We start from the raw sequence: 15,939 nt of genomic DNA, 5'->3' as shown, positions 1-15,939 counted from the left end.
AAACTTGGAAAGCAGGTTTTCTTACACTTCTGGATATGGTGACAAACCAGGAGCAGTAACCTTGATACTAAAAGGATTCTTCATTGTGCTTCCCTAACCAGATAGGCTAGAAGAAAAGCTTGTGGCAAGAAAGTAGGAGGTATTTTCCTCAATTTGGGTGGTGGATAAGAAGATTGAGAAACATTTATCAGTGGAGTAGCTAAAAAATAGGATAGATTCCTGGAATCATAATGGTTGTGTCTTATCTTTCTTATAGATGTGGTATTTGAGGAAATTTTTGAAACTTTGGGCTTTGTGTATTTAGAATGTTACAGTGCTCCTCATTAGTACAGAAAACTTTTTGTAAAAGGTTTTCAGATGATTTCTAATGAGTATGTTGGCAATGCTTTTTCTAGAGCTCTTTCCTGAATTTGTTGTTTTCCTTGTGTGTGGCTTTTCAAAGTCATCAAACAATTTTTGGGGGGGGGTGGTTATAATGGTACCTTATTTATCCTTTTGGCTTTTGTCACTCAAGCCAGTTATGCAATACTGTTTTGGAACGTAGGTGATTGGCAGTTGAATTGGGTGAATGGAACAGCCAAAATAGATTAAAATGCCATTCCAGAGACAGATGGTGTGGAATAGTCAATGTCTGAACACTCATTACGTCTACATAATGATTGTTTCTGTATTTGTATAGGATTTATAATAAATGCTGCCTTCTCATTCCTTCCCTTCCTATTCTTTTTTCCATCAGTGTAAACCAGAATACAAGGTACCTGGACTTTATGTTATTGACTCCATTGTACGACAATCTCGACATCAGTTTGGTCAAGAAAAGGATGTGTTTGCACCCAGATTTAGTAATAACATCATTAGCACTTTCCAGAATTTATATCGTTGCCCTGGGGATGACAAGGTATGCTGGCTTTTTTTTTTTTTTTAAGTCGGTATATTACCCTTTGCTCTTAATGAGACTAGTTTATCTTAACTATGATTTTATGTTACTCTTTCCTCCTAGTAATTCTGAATTTGCGTATTTAGTTATTATACTATCCACATTCTGAGATTCTTAGCATCTTAAACAAAAAATGGAGAGATGTAGTTGATTTGGTTATTTTTTTAATTTATTGAAGCAATTGGTGATAAAGAAACTGGCTATAAATAAGCTTTTGCAATTAGACTGAAAGCTTATTTATTCTCACGCACAACTAATTTCATGTTTTGATTATTTGAACTGATATTTACCTACTTAGTGTCTATGAAAAATGGATTTGCTAAGCAGTTAGCAGAAAATAACTGCATTTTATTTCATTTTTTAATTTTTTGAATTCTAACCTTTATTTCATTTTTTTTTTTTACAACATGCATTTATTGAACCCCTTCTGTATATTAGGCATTCTTTAAAGGAATTCATAGTCACACAGTAAATTTTTTTAAAATTAACATATACTGTTACAGGGTTACAGATCTGTGAATCATCGGTCTTAGACAATTCACAGCACTCACCATACCATATACCCTCACCAGTGGCCATCATCCAGCCATCCTAGGCTACCCTTAGTTTGTTTCTTGAGATTAAGAGTGTTTTATGATTTGTCTCCCTCCCCGGTCCCATCTTGTTTCATTTTTTCTTCCCTTCTCCCCATTGACCCCCATCCTGCCTCTCAAATTCCTCATATACAAGAGATCATAATTCTCTTTCTCTGATTGACTTACTTCACTTAGCATAATACCCTCTAGTTCATCCGTATTATTGCAATGGCAAGATTTGGGGTTTTTGATGGCTGCATAGTATTCGTGTGTGTGTGTGTGTGTTGTGTACACATACTCATATACACACCATATTTTCTTTATCCATTCATCTGTTGATGGACATCTAGGTTCTTTCCATAGTTTGGCTATTGTGAACATTGCTGTTATAAATATTCGGGTGCATGTGCCCCATTGGATCACTATAGGGTAAATACCGAGTAGTGCAGTTGCTGGGTCATAGGGTAGCTCTATTTTCAAGTTTTTGAGGAACCTCCATACTGTTTACTAGAGTGGCTGCACCAGCTTGCATCCCACCTAACAATGTAGGAGGGTTTCCCTTTCTCTGTATCCTTGCCAACACTTGTCATTTTCTGACGGGTTAATTTTAGCCCTTCTGACTGGTGTGAGGTGGAATCTCACTCTGGTTTTGATTTGTGTTTCCCTGATGTCGAGCGATGTTGAGCACTTTTTCATGTGTCTGTTGGCCATCTGGATGTGTTCTTTGCAGAAATGTCTGTTCATGTCTTCTGCTCGTTTCTTGATTGGATTATTTGTTTTTTGGGTATTGAGTTTGTTAAGTTCTTTATCGATTTTGAATACTGGCCCTATATTTGATATGTCATTTGCAAATACCTTTTCCCATTCTATCAGTTGTCTGTCAGTTGGTTTTGTTTACAGTTTGCTTTGCTGTGCAAAAGCTTTTGCTCTTGATGAAGTCCCAATAGTTCATTTTTGCCCTTGCTTCCCTTGCCTTTGGTGACGTTTCTAGGAAGAAGTTGCTGTGGCTGAGGTCAAAGAGATTGCCGCCTGTGTTCTTCTCAAGGTTTTTGATAGATTCCTGTCTTGCATCATTTTGAGTCTGTATTTGTATGTGGTGTAAGGAAATGGTCCGGTTTCACTCTTCTGCATGTGGTTGTCCAGTTTTCCCAACACCATTTGTTGAAGAGACTTTTTTTTTTTTTCCATTGGACTTATTTCCTGCTTTGTCGAAGATTGGTTGACCATAGAGTTGAGGGTCCATTTCTGGGCTCTATTCTGATCCGTTGATCTATGTGTCTGTTTTTCTGCCAATACCATACTGTCTTGGTGATTGTAACTTTGTAGTAGAGCTTGAAGTCTGGAACTGTGATGCCACCAACTTTGGCTTTCTCTTTCAACATTCCTCTGGCTATTTGGGGTCTTTTCTGGTTCCATATAAATTTTAGGATTATTTGTTCCATTTCTTTGAAAAAAGTTGATGGTATTTTGATAGGGATTGCATTAAATGTATAGATTGCTCTGGGTAACATAGACATTTTCACAATATTTTTTCTTCCAAGCCATGAGCATGGAACGTTTTTCCATTTCTTTGTGTCTTCCTCAATTTCTTCCATGAGTACTTTACAGTTTTCTGAGTACAGAGTCTTTGTCTCTTTGGTTAAGTTTATCCCTAGGTATCTTATGGTTTGGGGTGCAATTTTAAATGGGACTGACTCCTTAATTTCTCTGTCTTCAGTCTTGCCGTTGGTATACAGACATGTAACTGGTTTCTGTGCATTGATTTTATATCCTGACACTTTACTGAATTTCTGTAAGAGTTTTAGCAGTTTTGGAGTGATCTTCTGGATTTTCCACACAAAGTATCATATCACCTGCAAAGAGTGAGAGTTTGGCTTCTTCCTTGCCAATTCAGATGGCTTTTATTTCTTTTTGTTGTCTGATTGCTGAGGCTAGGACTTCTAGTACTATGTTGAATAGCAGTGGTGATAGTGGACATCCCTGCCATTTTCCTGACCTTAGGGGAAAAGCTCTCAGTTTTTCCCCATTGTGAATGATACTCGCTGTGAATTTTTCATAGATGGCTTTGTTGATATTGAGGTATGTACCCTCTATCCCTATATTTTGAATAGTTCTAGTCAAGAAAGGATGCTGTCCTTTGTCAAATGCTTTTTCAGCATCTGTTGAGAGTATCATATGGTTTTTGTTCTTTTATTAATGTATTGTATCACATTGATTGATTTGCGGATGTTTGTTCAACAGGAATAAATCCCACTTGGCCGTAGTGAATAGTCCTTTTAATGTACTGTTGGATCCATTTGACTAGCATTTTGGTGAGAATTTTTGCATCCATGTTCATCAGGGATATTGCTCTGTAATTTTTGATGGGGTCTTTGTCTGGTTTTGGGGTCAAGGTAATGCTGGCCTCATAAAATAAGTTTGGAAGTTTTCCTTCCATTTTAATTTTTTTGGAACAGTTTCAGGAGAATAGGTATTAATTCTTCTTTAAAAATTCTTCTTGTGGGGCGCCTGGGTGGCTCAGTGGGTTAAAGCCTCTGCCTTCAGCTCAGGTCATGATCCCAGGGTCCTGGGATCGAGCCCCACATCAGACTCTCTGCTCAGCAGGGAGCCTGCTTCCTCCTCTCTCTCTGCCTGCCTCTCTGCCCACTTGTGATCTCTGCCTGTCAAATAAATAAATAAAATCTTTAAAAAAAAAAAAAAATTCTTCTTGTAAGCCCATCTGGCCCTGGTGTCTTGTTTGTTGGGATATTTTTAATGACTTCTTCAATCTCCTTACTGGTTATGGGTCTGTTTATGTTTTTTATTTCTTCCTGGTTCAGTTTTGGTAGTTTGTATGTCTCTAGGAATGCATCCATTCCTTTCAGATTGTCAAATTTGCTGGTGTATAGTTGCTTGTAATATGTTCTTAAAATTGTTTGTATTTCTTTGATTTTGGTTGTGATCTCTCCTCTTTCATTCATGATTCTATTAATTTAGGTCCCTTCTCTTTTATTTTTGATAAGTCTGGCCAGGGGTTTATCAGTCTTATTAATTCTTTCAGAGAACCAGCTCCTAGTTTCGTTGATCTGTTCTACTATTCATTTTGTTTCTATTTCATTGATTTCTGCTCTGATACTTAACTATTTTTCTTCTGCTGGGTTTAGGTTTTATTTGCTGTTCTTTCTCCAGTTCCTTTAGGTGTAGGGTTAGGTTATGTATTTGAGACCTTTCTTGTTTCTTGAGAAAGGCTTGTATTGCTATATACTTTTTACTAGGATGCTCTTTAGCCTCCATGTATTTGAGTTCTTTCCAACTTTCCTCTTGTGATTGAGTTCTGGTTTTAAAGCATTTTGGTCTGAAAATATGCAGGGAATGATCTCAATCTTTTGGTACCATTTGAGACCTGATTTGTGACCCAGGATGTGATCTGTTCTGGAGAATGTTCCATGTACACTAGAGAAGAATGTGTATTATGTTGGTTTGGGATGGAATATTCTGAATATATTTCTGATGTCCATCTGGTCTAATGTATCATTTAATGCCTTTGTTTCATTGTTGATCTTTTCTTAAATGATCTGTCCATTTCAGTGAGGGGGGTGTTAAAATCCCCTACTATTATTGTATTATTGTTAATGTGTTTCTTTGATTTTTGTTATTAACTGGTTTATATAATTGGCTGCTGTTGTGTTAGGGGCATAGATATTTAAATTGTTAGAGCTTTTTTTTGGACAGACCTTTAAACTAGATACAGTGTCCTTCCTCATCTCTTATTATAGGCTTTCGCTTAAAATCCAGCCTCAGCTTTCTTTTGATGTCCATTAGCATGGTAAATTGTTTTCCACCCCCTCACTTTAAATCTGGAGGTGCCTTTGGGTCTAAAATGAGTTTCGGCATTTTAAAATTCTTTTATTGTGGTAGAGTTTTAGTAGTGCAGGTAACCACACTAGTAAGTCTTCTAGATTTGAATGAATAAATATTCTGTACCATGTAAACAGACTTTGGACCCTGAGAGAGAATAAAAAAGGGTTCTTTATATATGCTCAAAGGTATTAGAAATTTACATATTTTGGGATACTGATTTGGAAATTTTGTTTACTTTTCTCATAGGATTGATTGCAATAATAAAGTTTTAAAACGTCATGTTAGGGGCCGCCTGGGTGGCTCAGTCGGCTGAACTGAAGCAGCTGCCTTCATTCAGTTCAGTTTTGATCCCCAGGTCCTGAGATCGAGCCCTGCATCAGGTTCTCTGCTCAGTGGAGAGCCTCTTTTCTCCCTCTACCTCTACCTACTACTCTGCCTACTTGTGCTTTCTCTCTCTCATAAATAAATAAAATCTTTTTACAGAAAGTCATATTAGATAAGGACTTTGTCTTAAAGTTTGTCATTTGTTTAAAACATAAAGTTAAAAATCACCTGACAGTATAGCTTTGGTGCTGAGGTAAATCCTGATCACCTCAGCAACTTACACACTCTGCAGGCAAACCTCTCCGTCAATCTCATTAGACCTCACGTAGAAGCTGAAACCTAGTTGCTGTTCCTTTCTTCTACGAAATGTAGCTTTCATTTATCTTGTGTATTTATCAAAATGAACATTTTTCTTTCAAGTGTATTAAGATTAGCAAATCAGAATTACAGAAACATGATTTCAGGGGCAGGAAGTACTACAGTAGAAGTATTTTAATCTATCCTTCCCATCCACTGTTTGAATAGTCTCTGTGAAATGACTGTGCTGTTTTGCAAGCAAAAAATCAAAGTGTCATTTTTCTTTTTTCTTCTAGAGTAAAATAGTGAGAGTATTAAACTTATGGCAGAAGAATAATGTGTTTAAGAGTGAGATTATTCAGCCTCTTTTGGACATGGCAGCAGGGATTCCTCCCCCAGTTGTCACACCTGTTTTGGCCAGTACTACTGCTGCTATGAGCAACACCCCAGGTATGTTACCTTGATAGGAATTTGTTTTCTAAATATTCTCCCCCCCCCAGGTGATTATTCATTTATAAAGTAACAGTTTGACAGTGTAGGAGAATTTATCTAGCATTAAGTAATGGAAAGGAAATGTAATTTGAAGGAAAAATAAACAGAATTTATATTTGTGTATAATTCTTTTCTAAAAATCAAAAAGCTGAATATTTGAAATCCTAGAAGCATAAATATAGTGACCTTTAGGAAAATGGTATGTCACTTATGTTTTTTCCTGGTTTAGGCTGTCCATAAACTTGCATGTAAATCAAATTGTGGTATAGTAGGGGAACTTAATATTTATAAGGAACCCTGAAAAAAATTATCTAATGGAGCCAAGAATGCTTTAGTAATAATCTCAAAATCTTGTTTTTTAAAGTGTATTTAAATGACATTTTAGAATTTGTTACCATGGTTCAGGAATTAACATTTGGTATTTATTTAGTTTTTGTTGTGTTTGTGTTTGTACACATGCATGTCCATTTTTAAAGATTTATATTATACATATTGTTTTCTAATATTTTGATTATATTTTTAACATTTCCTCATGTCCTTGAATTTTCTTCTGTAGTAAGATTTTTAAAGATTTCTAAGTATTGTAGGCTACTTTAAAGTAGTAGTTTAGTTAATGAGGACAAGTATGGACAGATCCTTTTAGTGTTTTGTTTTTTTTCCCCAATCTATCTAATTCTGTAATCAGACAATAAAATAAAAACATCTGAATTTATATATATTTTATGAAAGTGTCAAAGCAAATCTCTCTACCTTTCCAAGTCTTACTTTTATTTACTTACGTATTTATTTGGGTGGGTATGATGTCTTATTAAAAGGAACTCCTGTGACGCCTGTTACTCCAGCCAATGTGGTCCAAGGTCTGCCAGATCCGTGGGTGTCTCAGATAACAAACACAGATACACTTGCAGCAGTAGCTCAGATCTTACAAAGTCCTCAAGGCCAACAGGTGAGCAGTTTTTTTTTGTTAAATCAACAGTGATTTAGAACTCATTATTTTCTTAATGTATTTTTTTATACTGTACCACCTTAAGGATATGTTATTTCTGTAAAAATGAGATCACACTATGGATACTACTTTGTAACTCGATTTTTCATTTAGTAAGGCATTGTTTTATGCACTTTTTTTAAAAAAAGATTTTATTTATTTCACAGAGAGAGACATCACAAGTAGGCAGGCAGAGAGAGGGGGGGAAGAAGGCTCTCTGCAGAGCAGGGAGCCCAACACAGGGCTCGACCCCAGGACCCTGGGATAATGACCTGAGCTGAAGGCAGAGGCTTAACCCACTGAGCCACCCAGGTGCCCTTATGCACTGTTTTATAAAAACTTCGTTTCATACCAAAATACTGACTTAGTACATAATTTGTGTAAACATTATTAGGTGTTACTCCAGTAACAAGACAGGGATGTCCTCTCTCCTAGGAAAGATGTCTTTCTATGTTAGGGGAGAAAAATATAAGAAAGTATAAAAATTTGTTTAGATGGTGATACATGACTTAAAACAGGATAAAAGTTTTTAAAGTGACTGGGTTTGGGAAAAGGGGTCAGAATTAGAGAGGGTTGCCAAGAGAAGGTATTTTTGAGGAAGTGCCATTTGAAGTGAGACAAAATGAAACTCTCATGGTAGGGTTTGAGGATAGCCCATTCTTCGCATCTCCTTTCTTTACCTGTCCTTTAAAAACCAAATTAATTGTGATCTGTGCAATAAGACCCCTCTTCCCCCCTGAACTCTTTTCCCAAATATTCATGAGGTTTCAGCCACTTCCAGTTTTTGATTAAGTTTCACCTTAATAAAGCCTTCAAAAAGTGACTTAAAACTGCACATTCTTTCATTCCCCTATGCTCCTTTTTTGTATCACCTACTTTCTTTCTGTTACATTATACAACTTTTTTATTTATTCTCTATCTCTTCCCACCAGAAAAGATGCTCTACAAGGATGAGAATTTTTTTCATTTGTTTTGTTTACTGCTGTGTCTCCAGAGTTTAAGTTGTAACAAACATTTGGTACATTTTTGTAGAATGAGTGAATAGAGTGTGTGGAGGCATAAGTGTTGGATATGCAAAGCTCTTTCAGAGTTGAGATGTTTGGAAGGTTAGATGGCCTGTGCATGTAAGTTAATGAAGACAGAGTTGACATGGTAGACCTAAGTGTGGATCTGGTTTCAAAAGATGGAAATGATGGGCTGAAAAACAAGGAGTTCATATGCTAAGCAGTGGGGAACTTTTTCATATTGAAGTCATCGATCTGAACCGTACTTTAGTGGGTGGGAGAGGCAAGAAGCCTAGGAATAGGAAGTATTTTCGTTTTGGTAAGAATGATAAAAGGGAAGTAATAGGTATGTGAGAAATAGTAGGGTAGCAGACCCTCTCAAAATGACACACTTCAGAAAAAAGGGACCATTCTAGAGTTTTAAACATGTAAAACCTAATTTAGTTATTGTCAGATTAGATCCAGTTTCTCCATTTTGGGGGTCAGTTGGGAAACTGAATTGGATATTAGCTAAAATTATCAAATTATTAATTTTAATCTTGTGATTAATGATATTTTGAAAATAATTCATAAAGCAAATGTTCTCATTTTAAATGATACTTACTAAAATAAATACTTTTGGCAGGAGAAGTGATTTTTCTAGAAGTAGTGCAAAGAGAGTTAAGAAGACCTAGTAATTGATAGACTACTATTAAGTCAAGAGTAGAAGGAAAGTGGGATCCCTCACTGGTTTGAACCTGACTGAAACAGTAACAGTGCTGTCTGGAAAAATGCTCATGTCAAAAGGAGTAGTTAAAATGTGTAAAGGAGAAAATATGGCATTAACCCTCTTCTCTCTTTCCCCCTCTGCCCCTTCTTCCTCTCCCTCCCTTTTTTCCTACTTTTCCTCCTCCCTCTCACCATCCTGTCTGTTCTGGAGCTTCTTCAGTGCAGTAACTAAGCTATCATATATTTTGGTATTATTTTCTTTGCTATCATATTAGTAGTTTGTAGTTACAGTTTATTTGGTAGCCAAATGACTCTAGTTTGTTTCTTAATGTAGCTCTTGTAGATGGGCATGAAATTACTTTCATCTGGGATGGCTTTTGTACCTTCTCCCACTGTAAGTTAATCTTCACCTAAACAGTACACATGTCTTATTACTATTGTAAATTGATCATTTTCAGATTCAAGTCAGATTGAGATCTTGATTAGGAAAGTATTAGTTACTTCTTAGATGTATATAGGGTTTACTTAACTGTGAATATCTTCAGGATCTTACTGTTGTTTCTGGTTTTTAAGAGGATGGATGAATAGAAGGAACAGGGATTTGATTTCAACTCTTACTGGCACTATTCACTTTTAATTTCCTTAGTTTCAGAATTCTCCAAATTTCTTATTTGCCTTTCCTGCTTTCAGGAAATGTGTTATCTGATGGTAAATCTGAAAGCTAGCAAAAGCAATTGCTGTCAGTGCTTGTTTTTTGTTGTTATTGTTGTTTTGTTTTGTTTTACTACAGAGATTAAGGAGTTAATTGAAGAAGCAATGAAAGCTTAGTGATGGGGCACCTGGGTGCCTCAGTCATTTGAGCTTCCAGCCCTTGATTTTGGCTCAGCTCGTGATCTCAGGGTCATGGGTTTAAGCCCTGTGTGGAACCCCCTTCAGGAGCCCTGCTTTGGGTTCCACGCTCAGCGTGTGTTCTGCTTGGGATTCTCTCTCCCATTGGCCCACTCCCAGCTTGTGCCCGCACTCTAAATAAATAAAATCTTTAAAAGAAAAGCTTAGTGAAAAAATCAGTCTGTATGTAATGAATTCTTTGTCTGTCATTGTATGACCACTTTATTTGGCTTAAAGTTCTCTGGCTTTCCAGAAGCAAGACAGACTTCTTAAGGACTGTTAAAGGTGGCACACACCGTTTTTAAAAAAACTATCTTACTTTGAATTAGTATCTGTTTTCTCTTGATCTCCAAAGACTGTGTAACAGTGAATCTTTTTGACTAAAAGATTGGCATTCTTTTTTTTTTTTTTTTTTTTTTTTAGATTGGCATTCTTACAGATAAAACCCAGTATCAGTTTGTAATAATTTTCCTTTCTTCTCCTTCAGCTTCAGCAGTTAATACAAACTTTACAGCTACAGCAGCAGAAGCCTCAGCCTTCGATTCTGCAGGCCCTGGATGCTGGTCTTGTTGTGCAGTTGCAGGCTCTCACAGCACAGCTCACGGCTGCAGCTGCCGCAGCCAACACCCTGAACCCCTTGGAACAGGGAGTGGCTTTCAACAAGGTAGAAATTAAGTTACCAGATTTGTTCTCTAAGAAGTATTAAAGTCTATATGCAATCATTTGGATTCTAATTCTGTACATTGTATTTTATTATAGAACAATCACAGTATGTACTCTACTGTATAATATATATATTTTCAACTTTAAAACCACTGTGCTTTATAAATTAGGCCTAACTATAAAGGATAGTGGTTTTAAAGTTGAAAATCTTTCATGTATAATTTGTAGTAGGATTGCCTCAATGTTCTTATTAATTATGAGAACATTAAAATATCTTGGAAGTGTTACACATATTATTTTTGTTTCTGCTACTATATATTTTTAGGAAAATAAATAGCGATTTATTATACTACTTAGACATTTTTATCTGTTAGCTTAATTGAAAATTTAATAGCTAAACCATACGGGGTCACCTGGGTGACTCAGTTAAGCTAAACCACATAAAAACCTTTAAATTGATCCTTGGGAAGACAGTTGACCATCCTAAGAAGAGAAATGTACTAGGAATAGATCCACTGATTACAGACCTAGATGTTTTTTTAAATCAAGCTTTGTTACTATTGGTAAGCCATTTAATTATTTTAATCCCATCTTCTCTTCTGTAGAGCATTAGTATTTATCCTGTATTGTGATTTGTTATATAAGGCAGTGTACGTCAAAGTACTTTAAAGATTGACTCAAATTCTTTATTATAATGTAGAATAAAATTATATAAAACATTTATGTATTAATGTGATAGAAGTAAAGTAATGGGATGACATTGACATTCAGAATAGCATTTGTTACTTATTTTTGTGTGAAGCCCCTTTTAATTTGTCTTTTTCTCCCTCCCCCCCACCCACTCCCCCCGCTGACTTAGAAGTTGATGGATAGGTTTGATTTTGGGGAAGATTCTGAGCATAGTGAAGAACCCAAAAAGGAGATTTCAGCCTCTCAACTGTAAGAATTGTTTTTTTTTTTCTTTACTTCCATAATTTTTTCCATTATTATTATAAACATTGGATGGGACATTGCTGTCTGAACTACCAAGTATACTTTGAATAAGTGGGGATAAAATTTCAGGCTGTTGAGTTCTAACATTACAGAAAGATGGTAGAGTTGCTGTCTTGTTGCCTCCCTATTTATTTTGGCTCCTTTCTCAGATCTTTGCAAATAATTGGGGTATATCAAAATTTTTTATAGGAGAATTGATAGATGTTGATATAGTTGCAATATTTTCTATATCTATATTAGGCATTTTATTCAATTGTAAGAATATTTGAAATAATAGGAAAGAGGCTTGCTTCTAGTGTCGGTGTCCACTTCTAGGAATTCTCCCGAATTCTGGGAGTGAATCATACTAATCAGAAGTAAGGATTGGGACTATAGGGATTTTGTTTTTTTCAAAGATAATGGATTGTACCTTTTTATTTAGATCAGCGATTTTCTTCTTTTCTCAAGCAATTCTGTGCAGCCTTAGGTTCTTGCAGGTTTGAGAAAGGACCAGTGGGGGAGAGGATGTTGGAGAGTGGGGGTGTGGCAGGAGGGAGGATGGAGGATGATCAATGGAGGGAATGCCTCTCGGAATCTTGTTTCAAGCAGAGCCCATTCATTTTATATATTGGGATAATATGTCTTAAAATATATTTATATAATACAGAAAATACATATGTCCTTTTGATAAAGAGATTTTACTTGAAAAATTAAAATCTAACACTTTAGATTATGAATTACAAAATTGGAGGAGAAATATTTGAGATTGTGTAGATTAGTGTCCTGAGCAACGTAAGAATCTCCTTTAATGGTTCTGATAGGATATTTTTATAATGTTTTAATGCCTTCTATGATGACAAGTTAAATAATCTTTGTTAATTGAATCCTGTTTGATTTACTTTATACACACTGATCCATTTTGCATTCTGAAGCAAGGAAACAAATTTGCTCCATTATCTTTTGAGACCTAGCCTTTACAATATTTGAAGTTAGGTATCATTCTTCCCCTTAGGTTTATTTGCTCCAGATGAAGTACACTTTTTTTCAACTGTTTCAAGACTTCTCACCATCCTGATTGCCCCTTTTGGGATGCCCTCTTTTTTGTTCATGTCTTACCTTGTGGCACCCAGAATTCCAGGTGTATTCCAGGTGTGAATTTCCCAGAGTATAGTTAAATTATTATTTCCTCTTATCTAAGTACTGTTTCTGTTAACATACCTAATAATGTGAATGCTTTTCTAAAGAAAGCGGATTAGTTTTGTAAAGTTTATGGTCAATTACAATTGTTGATTTCACATGTACTGATTGATAGACCATTTCTCCCACTATCTTATAGTTAGAGAAGGAGTTAAAGTGACAATGTTTAGATACTTTTAACTGTTTTTATATGTTTCATTGAAATTTTCTTAAAGTACTCTAATGTAAAAAATACTAATTTATATGTATTTAATAGTGTGAGACCATTATAACAGATCTTCCATCAGAATATCTTTAACATGTTATCCACCTGTTGAGAGATTATTGGAGAGTATCTTTCTCTTTTAACATATTAATGTTCTGAGGTATTCTATTTTCTGTTAATATTTCAAAAGTAAACATTGTAGTAGAGTCTGTTTCATTTAATTGGCATGGGGGAGGTTAAAATCAGTTATTTTGTATTATCTTTACTGTGTTTTAAAATGTATTTCTACTTGTTTTTCCTTCTAGTTCTCATGTTTCAGAATCTGTGAACAATTCCATTTTTCATCAGATAGCTGAACAACTACAGCAGCAAAACCTTGAACATCTCAGACAGCAGCTCCTAGAACAGCAACAGCCTCAAAAGGTTTATAACTCCATCTTGTGGTCTTTAGAGTTATTGCTATCTACATTCTATAAAGTGGTGTTTTTCAAGCATGGTGATTTTTCTTCAGTTCTAGTACTAGGAAGGTCAGCCTTTTCAGAACATTTATAGTCTTTTCTGTTACCAGAATGTGTTCTGGATATATACATGTGCTTGGTATACTAGCAGTGGAGAACAGAAAACAGAGGTGGTGTTTCGGTATTACAACTTAAAACTCCATGTGCTTTTCTCTGCTCAGTTCCCTGTCAAGCAAGGTCATGATGATTTTGCTTTTCTTGAGAGTGATGATGGCAAAATAGATTACTCCTTTAATTAGGCTGCTGCTGTGTGCAGGAAGTTTAGGAGGCATGCATTACATTTAATGCTATGAGATAGCATTTTGCCTTCCATTGTACTGTAATGAAATTAAACATCCATCGCAAAACTGTATAGCTAATCAGATGTATAATTAGTCTTAAGACACACTGTTTGTCTTTTTTTATGTATAATTTTTTTTTTAAATTTTATTTATTTATTTGACAGAGAGAGAGAGAGAGAGATCACCAGTAGGCGGGGAAGCAGGCTTTCTCCTGAGCGGAGAGCCCGATGCGGGGCTTGATCCCAGGACCCTGAGATCATGACCTGAGCCGAAGGCAGAGGCTTAACCCACTGAGCCACCTAGGCACTCCAAGACACACTGTTATTTTATGTACAGCTAAGAATTTTTAATCACTTCAAAAGTACATCTTACAGAGTTAAAAGAACCTTAATAAATTACAGGGATGATAATGTGTGAAGAAGAATCATACTTTAGAATTGACAAAATTTGTCAAACTTCAAAGGCAGGGTTAATCCATTACAAAGCCTGTTTTTCCTCCATTTGAGAAATACTTGCATATATAAACTGTTTAGAACATGAGTGTTTTCAAATTCAGCCCAGTCTCACTTCTTCCTTATATCCAAAACTTAACTAAGTCATACTCCACACATTTTTTAAAGTATGAGCAGTGTGTTGTTAGGCAAATGATATATACACAGATGAACACAGGTGAACAAAAAAGCATCTGGCCTCAAACAATCTCTTCTCTAATGGAACATGTACATCTGTATGAACACAGGGCAGAATTCTAGTTTCTGTAATAGAGGTACAGGTGAAGAACAGTGGAAGTAAAGGAGAGAGAAAAGTTATTTTAGTTTAAAGGGATAACAAACCTTGGACTCTGCTGGGGTCTGAACTTACCCTTTTAAACCAGATAGTAAGCATAAAATGATATTAATGGTATTTGCTAAGGTTGGAACATATACTTGTATTATGAGAATGGAATTCTGTATCTTGTTTTGAAGGAATAATTTTGATAGAAATGGTTGGAGTAGATACATCTACTACTACAGTATTTCATGTCAGGTAGATATATCTGCCTGAGAATTCAGGAACTTTAAAGGTAGAGCAAATGTAGAACATTTGGACGTTTTTAAAGAAAAACATAAATTGTAAATCAATGAAAAGAAACAAGTTGTCAGTCATGTAATTAAAAAACCTCAGAGCTGTTAGAGAGGCAGGGGGCAATTGTGATGGAAGAGGTTATCAAATGGCAGATTCATCCCATCTGTAAATTTGGCAATTTTAATTGTCTTAGTTCCAGTTTCCCTTCAGGAGTTGTAGTAGAAGCGGTAAAATCAAAGTAGTATTCTTAAAATTAACACCAAATTATTGAAGTGAAAATTCCTAGGAACTTGAGAGAACATTTTTCTTTTTGTCCTTTTTTGTTCTTTAAATTCAGTTAGTCAACACATAATACAGCATTAGTTTCATATGTAGAGCTCGGGAATTTGTCATTTACGCGTAACAGTCATTGCTCATTTCATCTTGTGCCCTCCTTAATGCCTGTCACTCAGTTACCCCATCTCCTCACCCACCTCCCCTCCAGCAACCCTCATTCCCATATAATCCCATATATTCCCATAATATTCTCATGATTAGGAATCGCTCATGGTTTGTTTGCATCTCTCATTTCCTCCCATTCCATTTTTCAGGGTTATTCGGTCTTAAGAATCTCACCAACCAAAGAAAAACAGAGCTCTGGGCTTAGTTAATACATAATCTCAAAATTTTAAGAAAATAAGATCCTTTTGAAAGAATTAGATGTTGTTAAAAGCTTTTGTTCAAAAGTGAGTGTTGAAGAAAGGGAGTGGTGAAAGAAAAGCAACTTTTCTAATTAATCAGGTAGATGGTGTTCAAAACCTGTGACAGATTTCCAATTGGAAAGTAGTGTATCAGCAGCATAACCATTAAATTTAATAAATTGTGTAATTGGCTCTACCAAACCCGTTGCTTTCATATGATGAAGATAAGGTGAAATAATGCAGAAAAATGAAGCATATTTGTTTACCAGTGAGCTCCTTATGGCCACTTAAAAGTTCTTAGGGTGTCT

General features: G+C 35.7%; 1 protein-coding gene across 12 annotated transcripts in view; it reads left to right on the top strand.

The window, feature by feature from the left end:
* SCAF8 (SR-related CTD associated factor 8) overlaps positions 1–15,939 on the top strand; it is a 225,641-nt gene that overhangs the window by 45,519 nt on the left and 164,183 nt on the right. For 11 of the 12 annotated variants that reach the window (XR_009354467.1, XR_009354464.1, XR_009354466.1 and 8 more), the window contains 6 exons: positions 737–898; positions 6,270–6,423; positions 7,281–7,411; positions 10,538–10,714; positions 11,573–11,652; positions 13,393–13,510. Coding sequence is in view for 5 of the 12 variants with exons in the window: in XM_059176689.1 (XP_059032672.1) it covers positions 737–898; positions 6,270–6,423; positions 7,281–7,411; positions 10,538–10,714; positions 11,573–11,652; positions 13,393–13,510 (822 nt within the window). In the remaining 7 variants the exon portion in view is untranslated. The remainder of the gene's footprint in view (positions 1–736; positions 899–6,269; positions 6,424–7,280; positions 7,412–10,537; positions 10,715–11,572; positions 11,653–13,392; positions 13,511–15,939) is intronic. The other variant, XM_059176692.1, reaches the window with a different exon arrangement.

Source organism: Mustela lutreola, chromosome 6 (assembly GCF_030435805.1).
Source record: "Mustela lutreola isolate mMusLut2 chromosome 6, mMusLut2.pri, whole genome shotgun sequence".
NCBI classification, from domain to species: domain Eukaryota; kingdom Metazoa; phylum Chordata; class Mammalia; order Carnivora; family Mustelidae; genus Mustela; species Mustela lutreola.
Note: the sequence above shows the minus strand (reverse complement) of the source record. Positions and strands in the feature narration are given on the sequence as shown.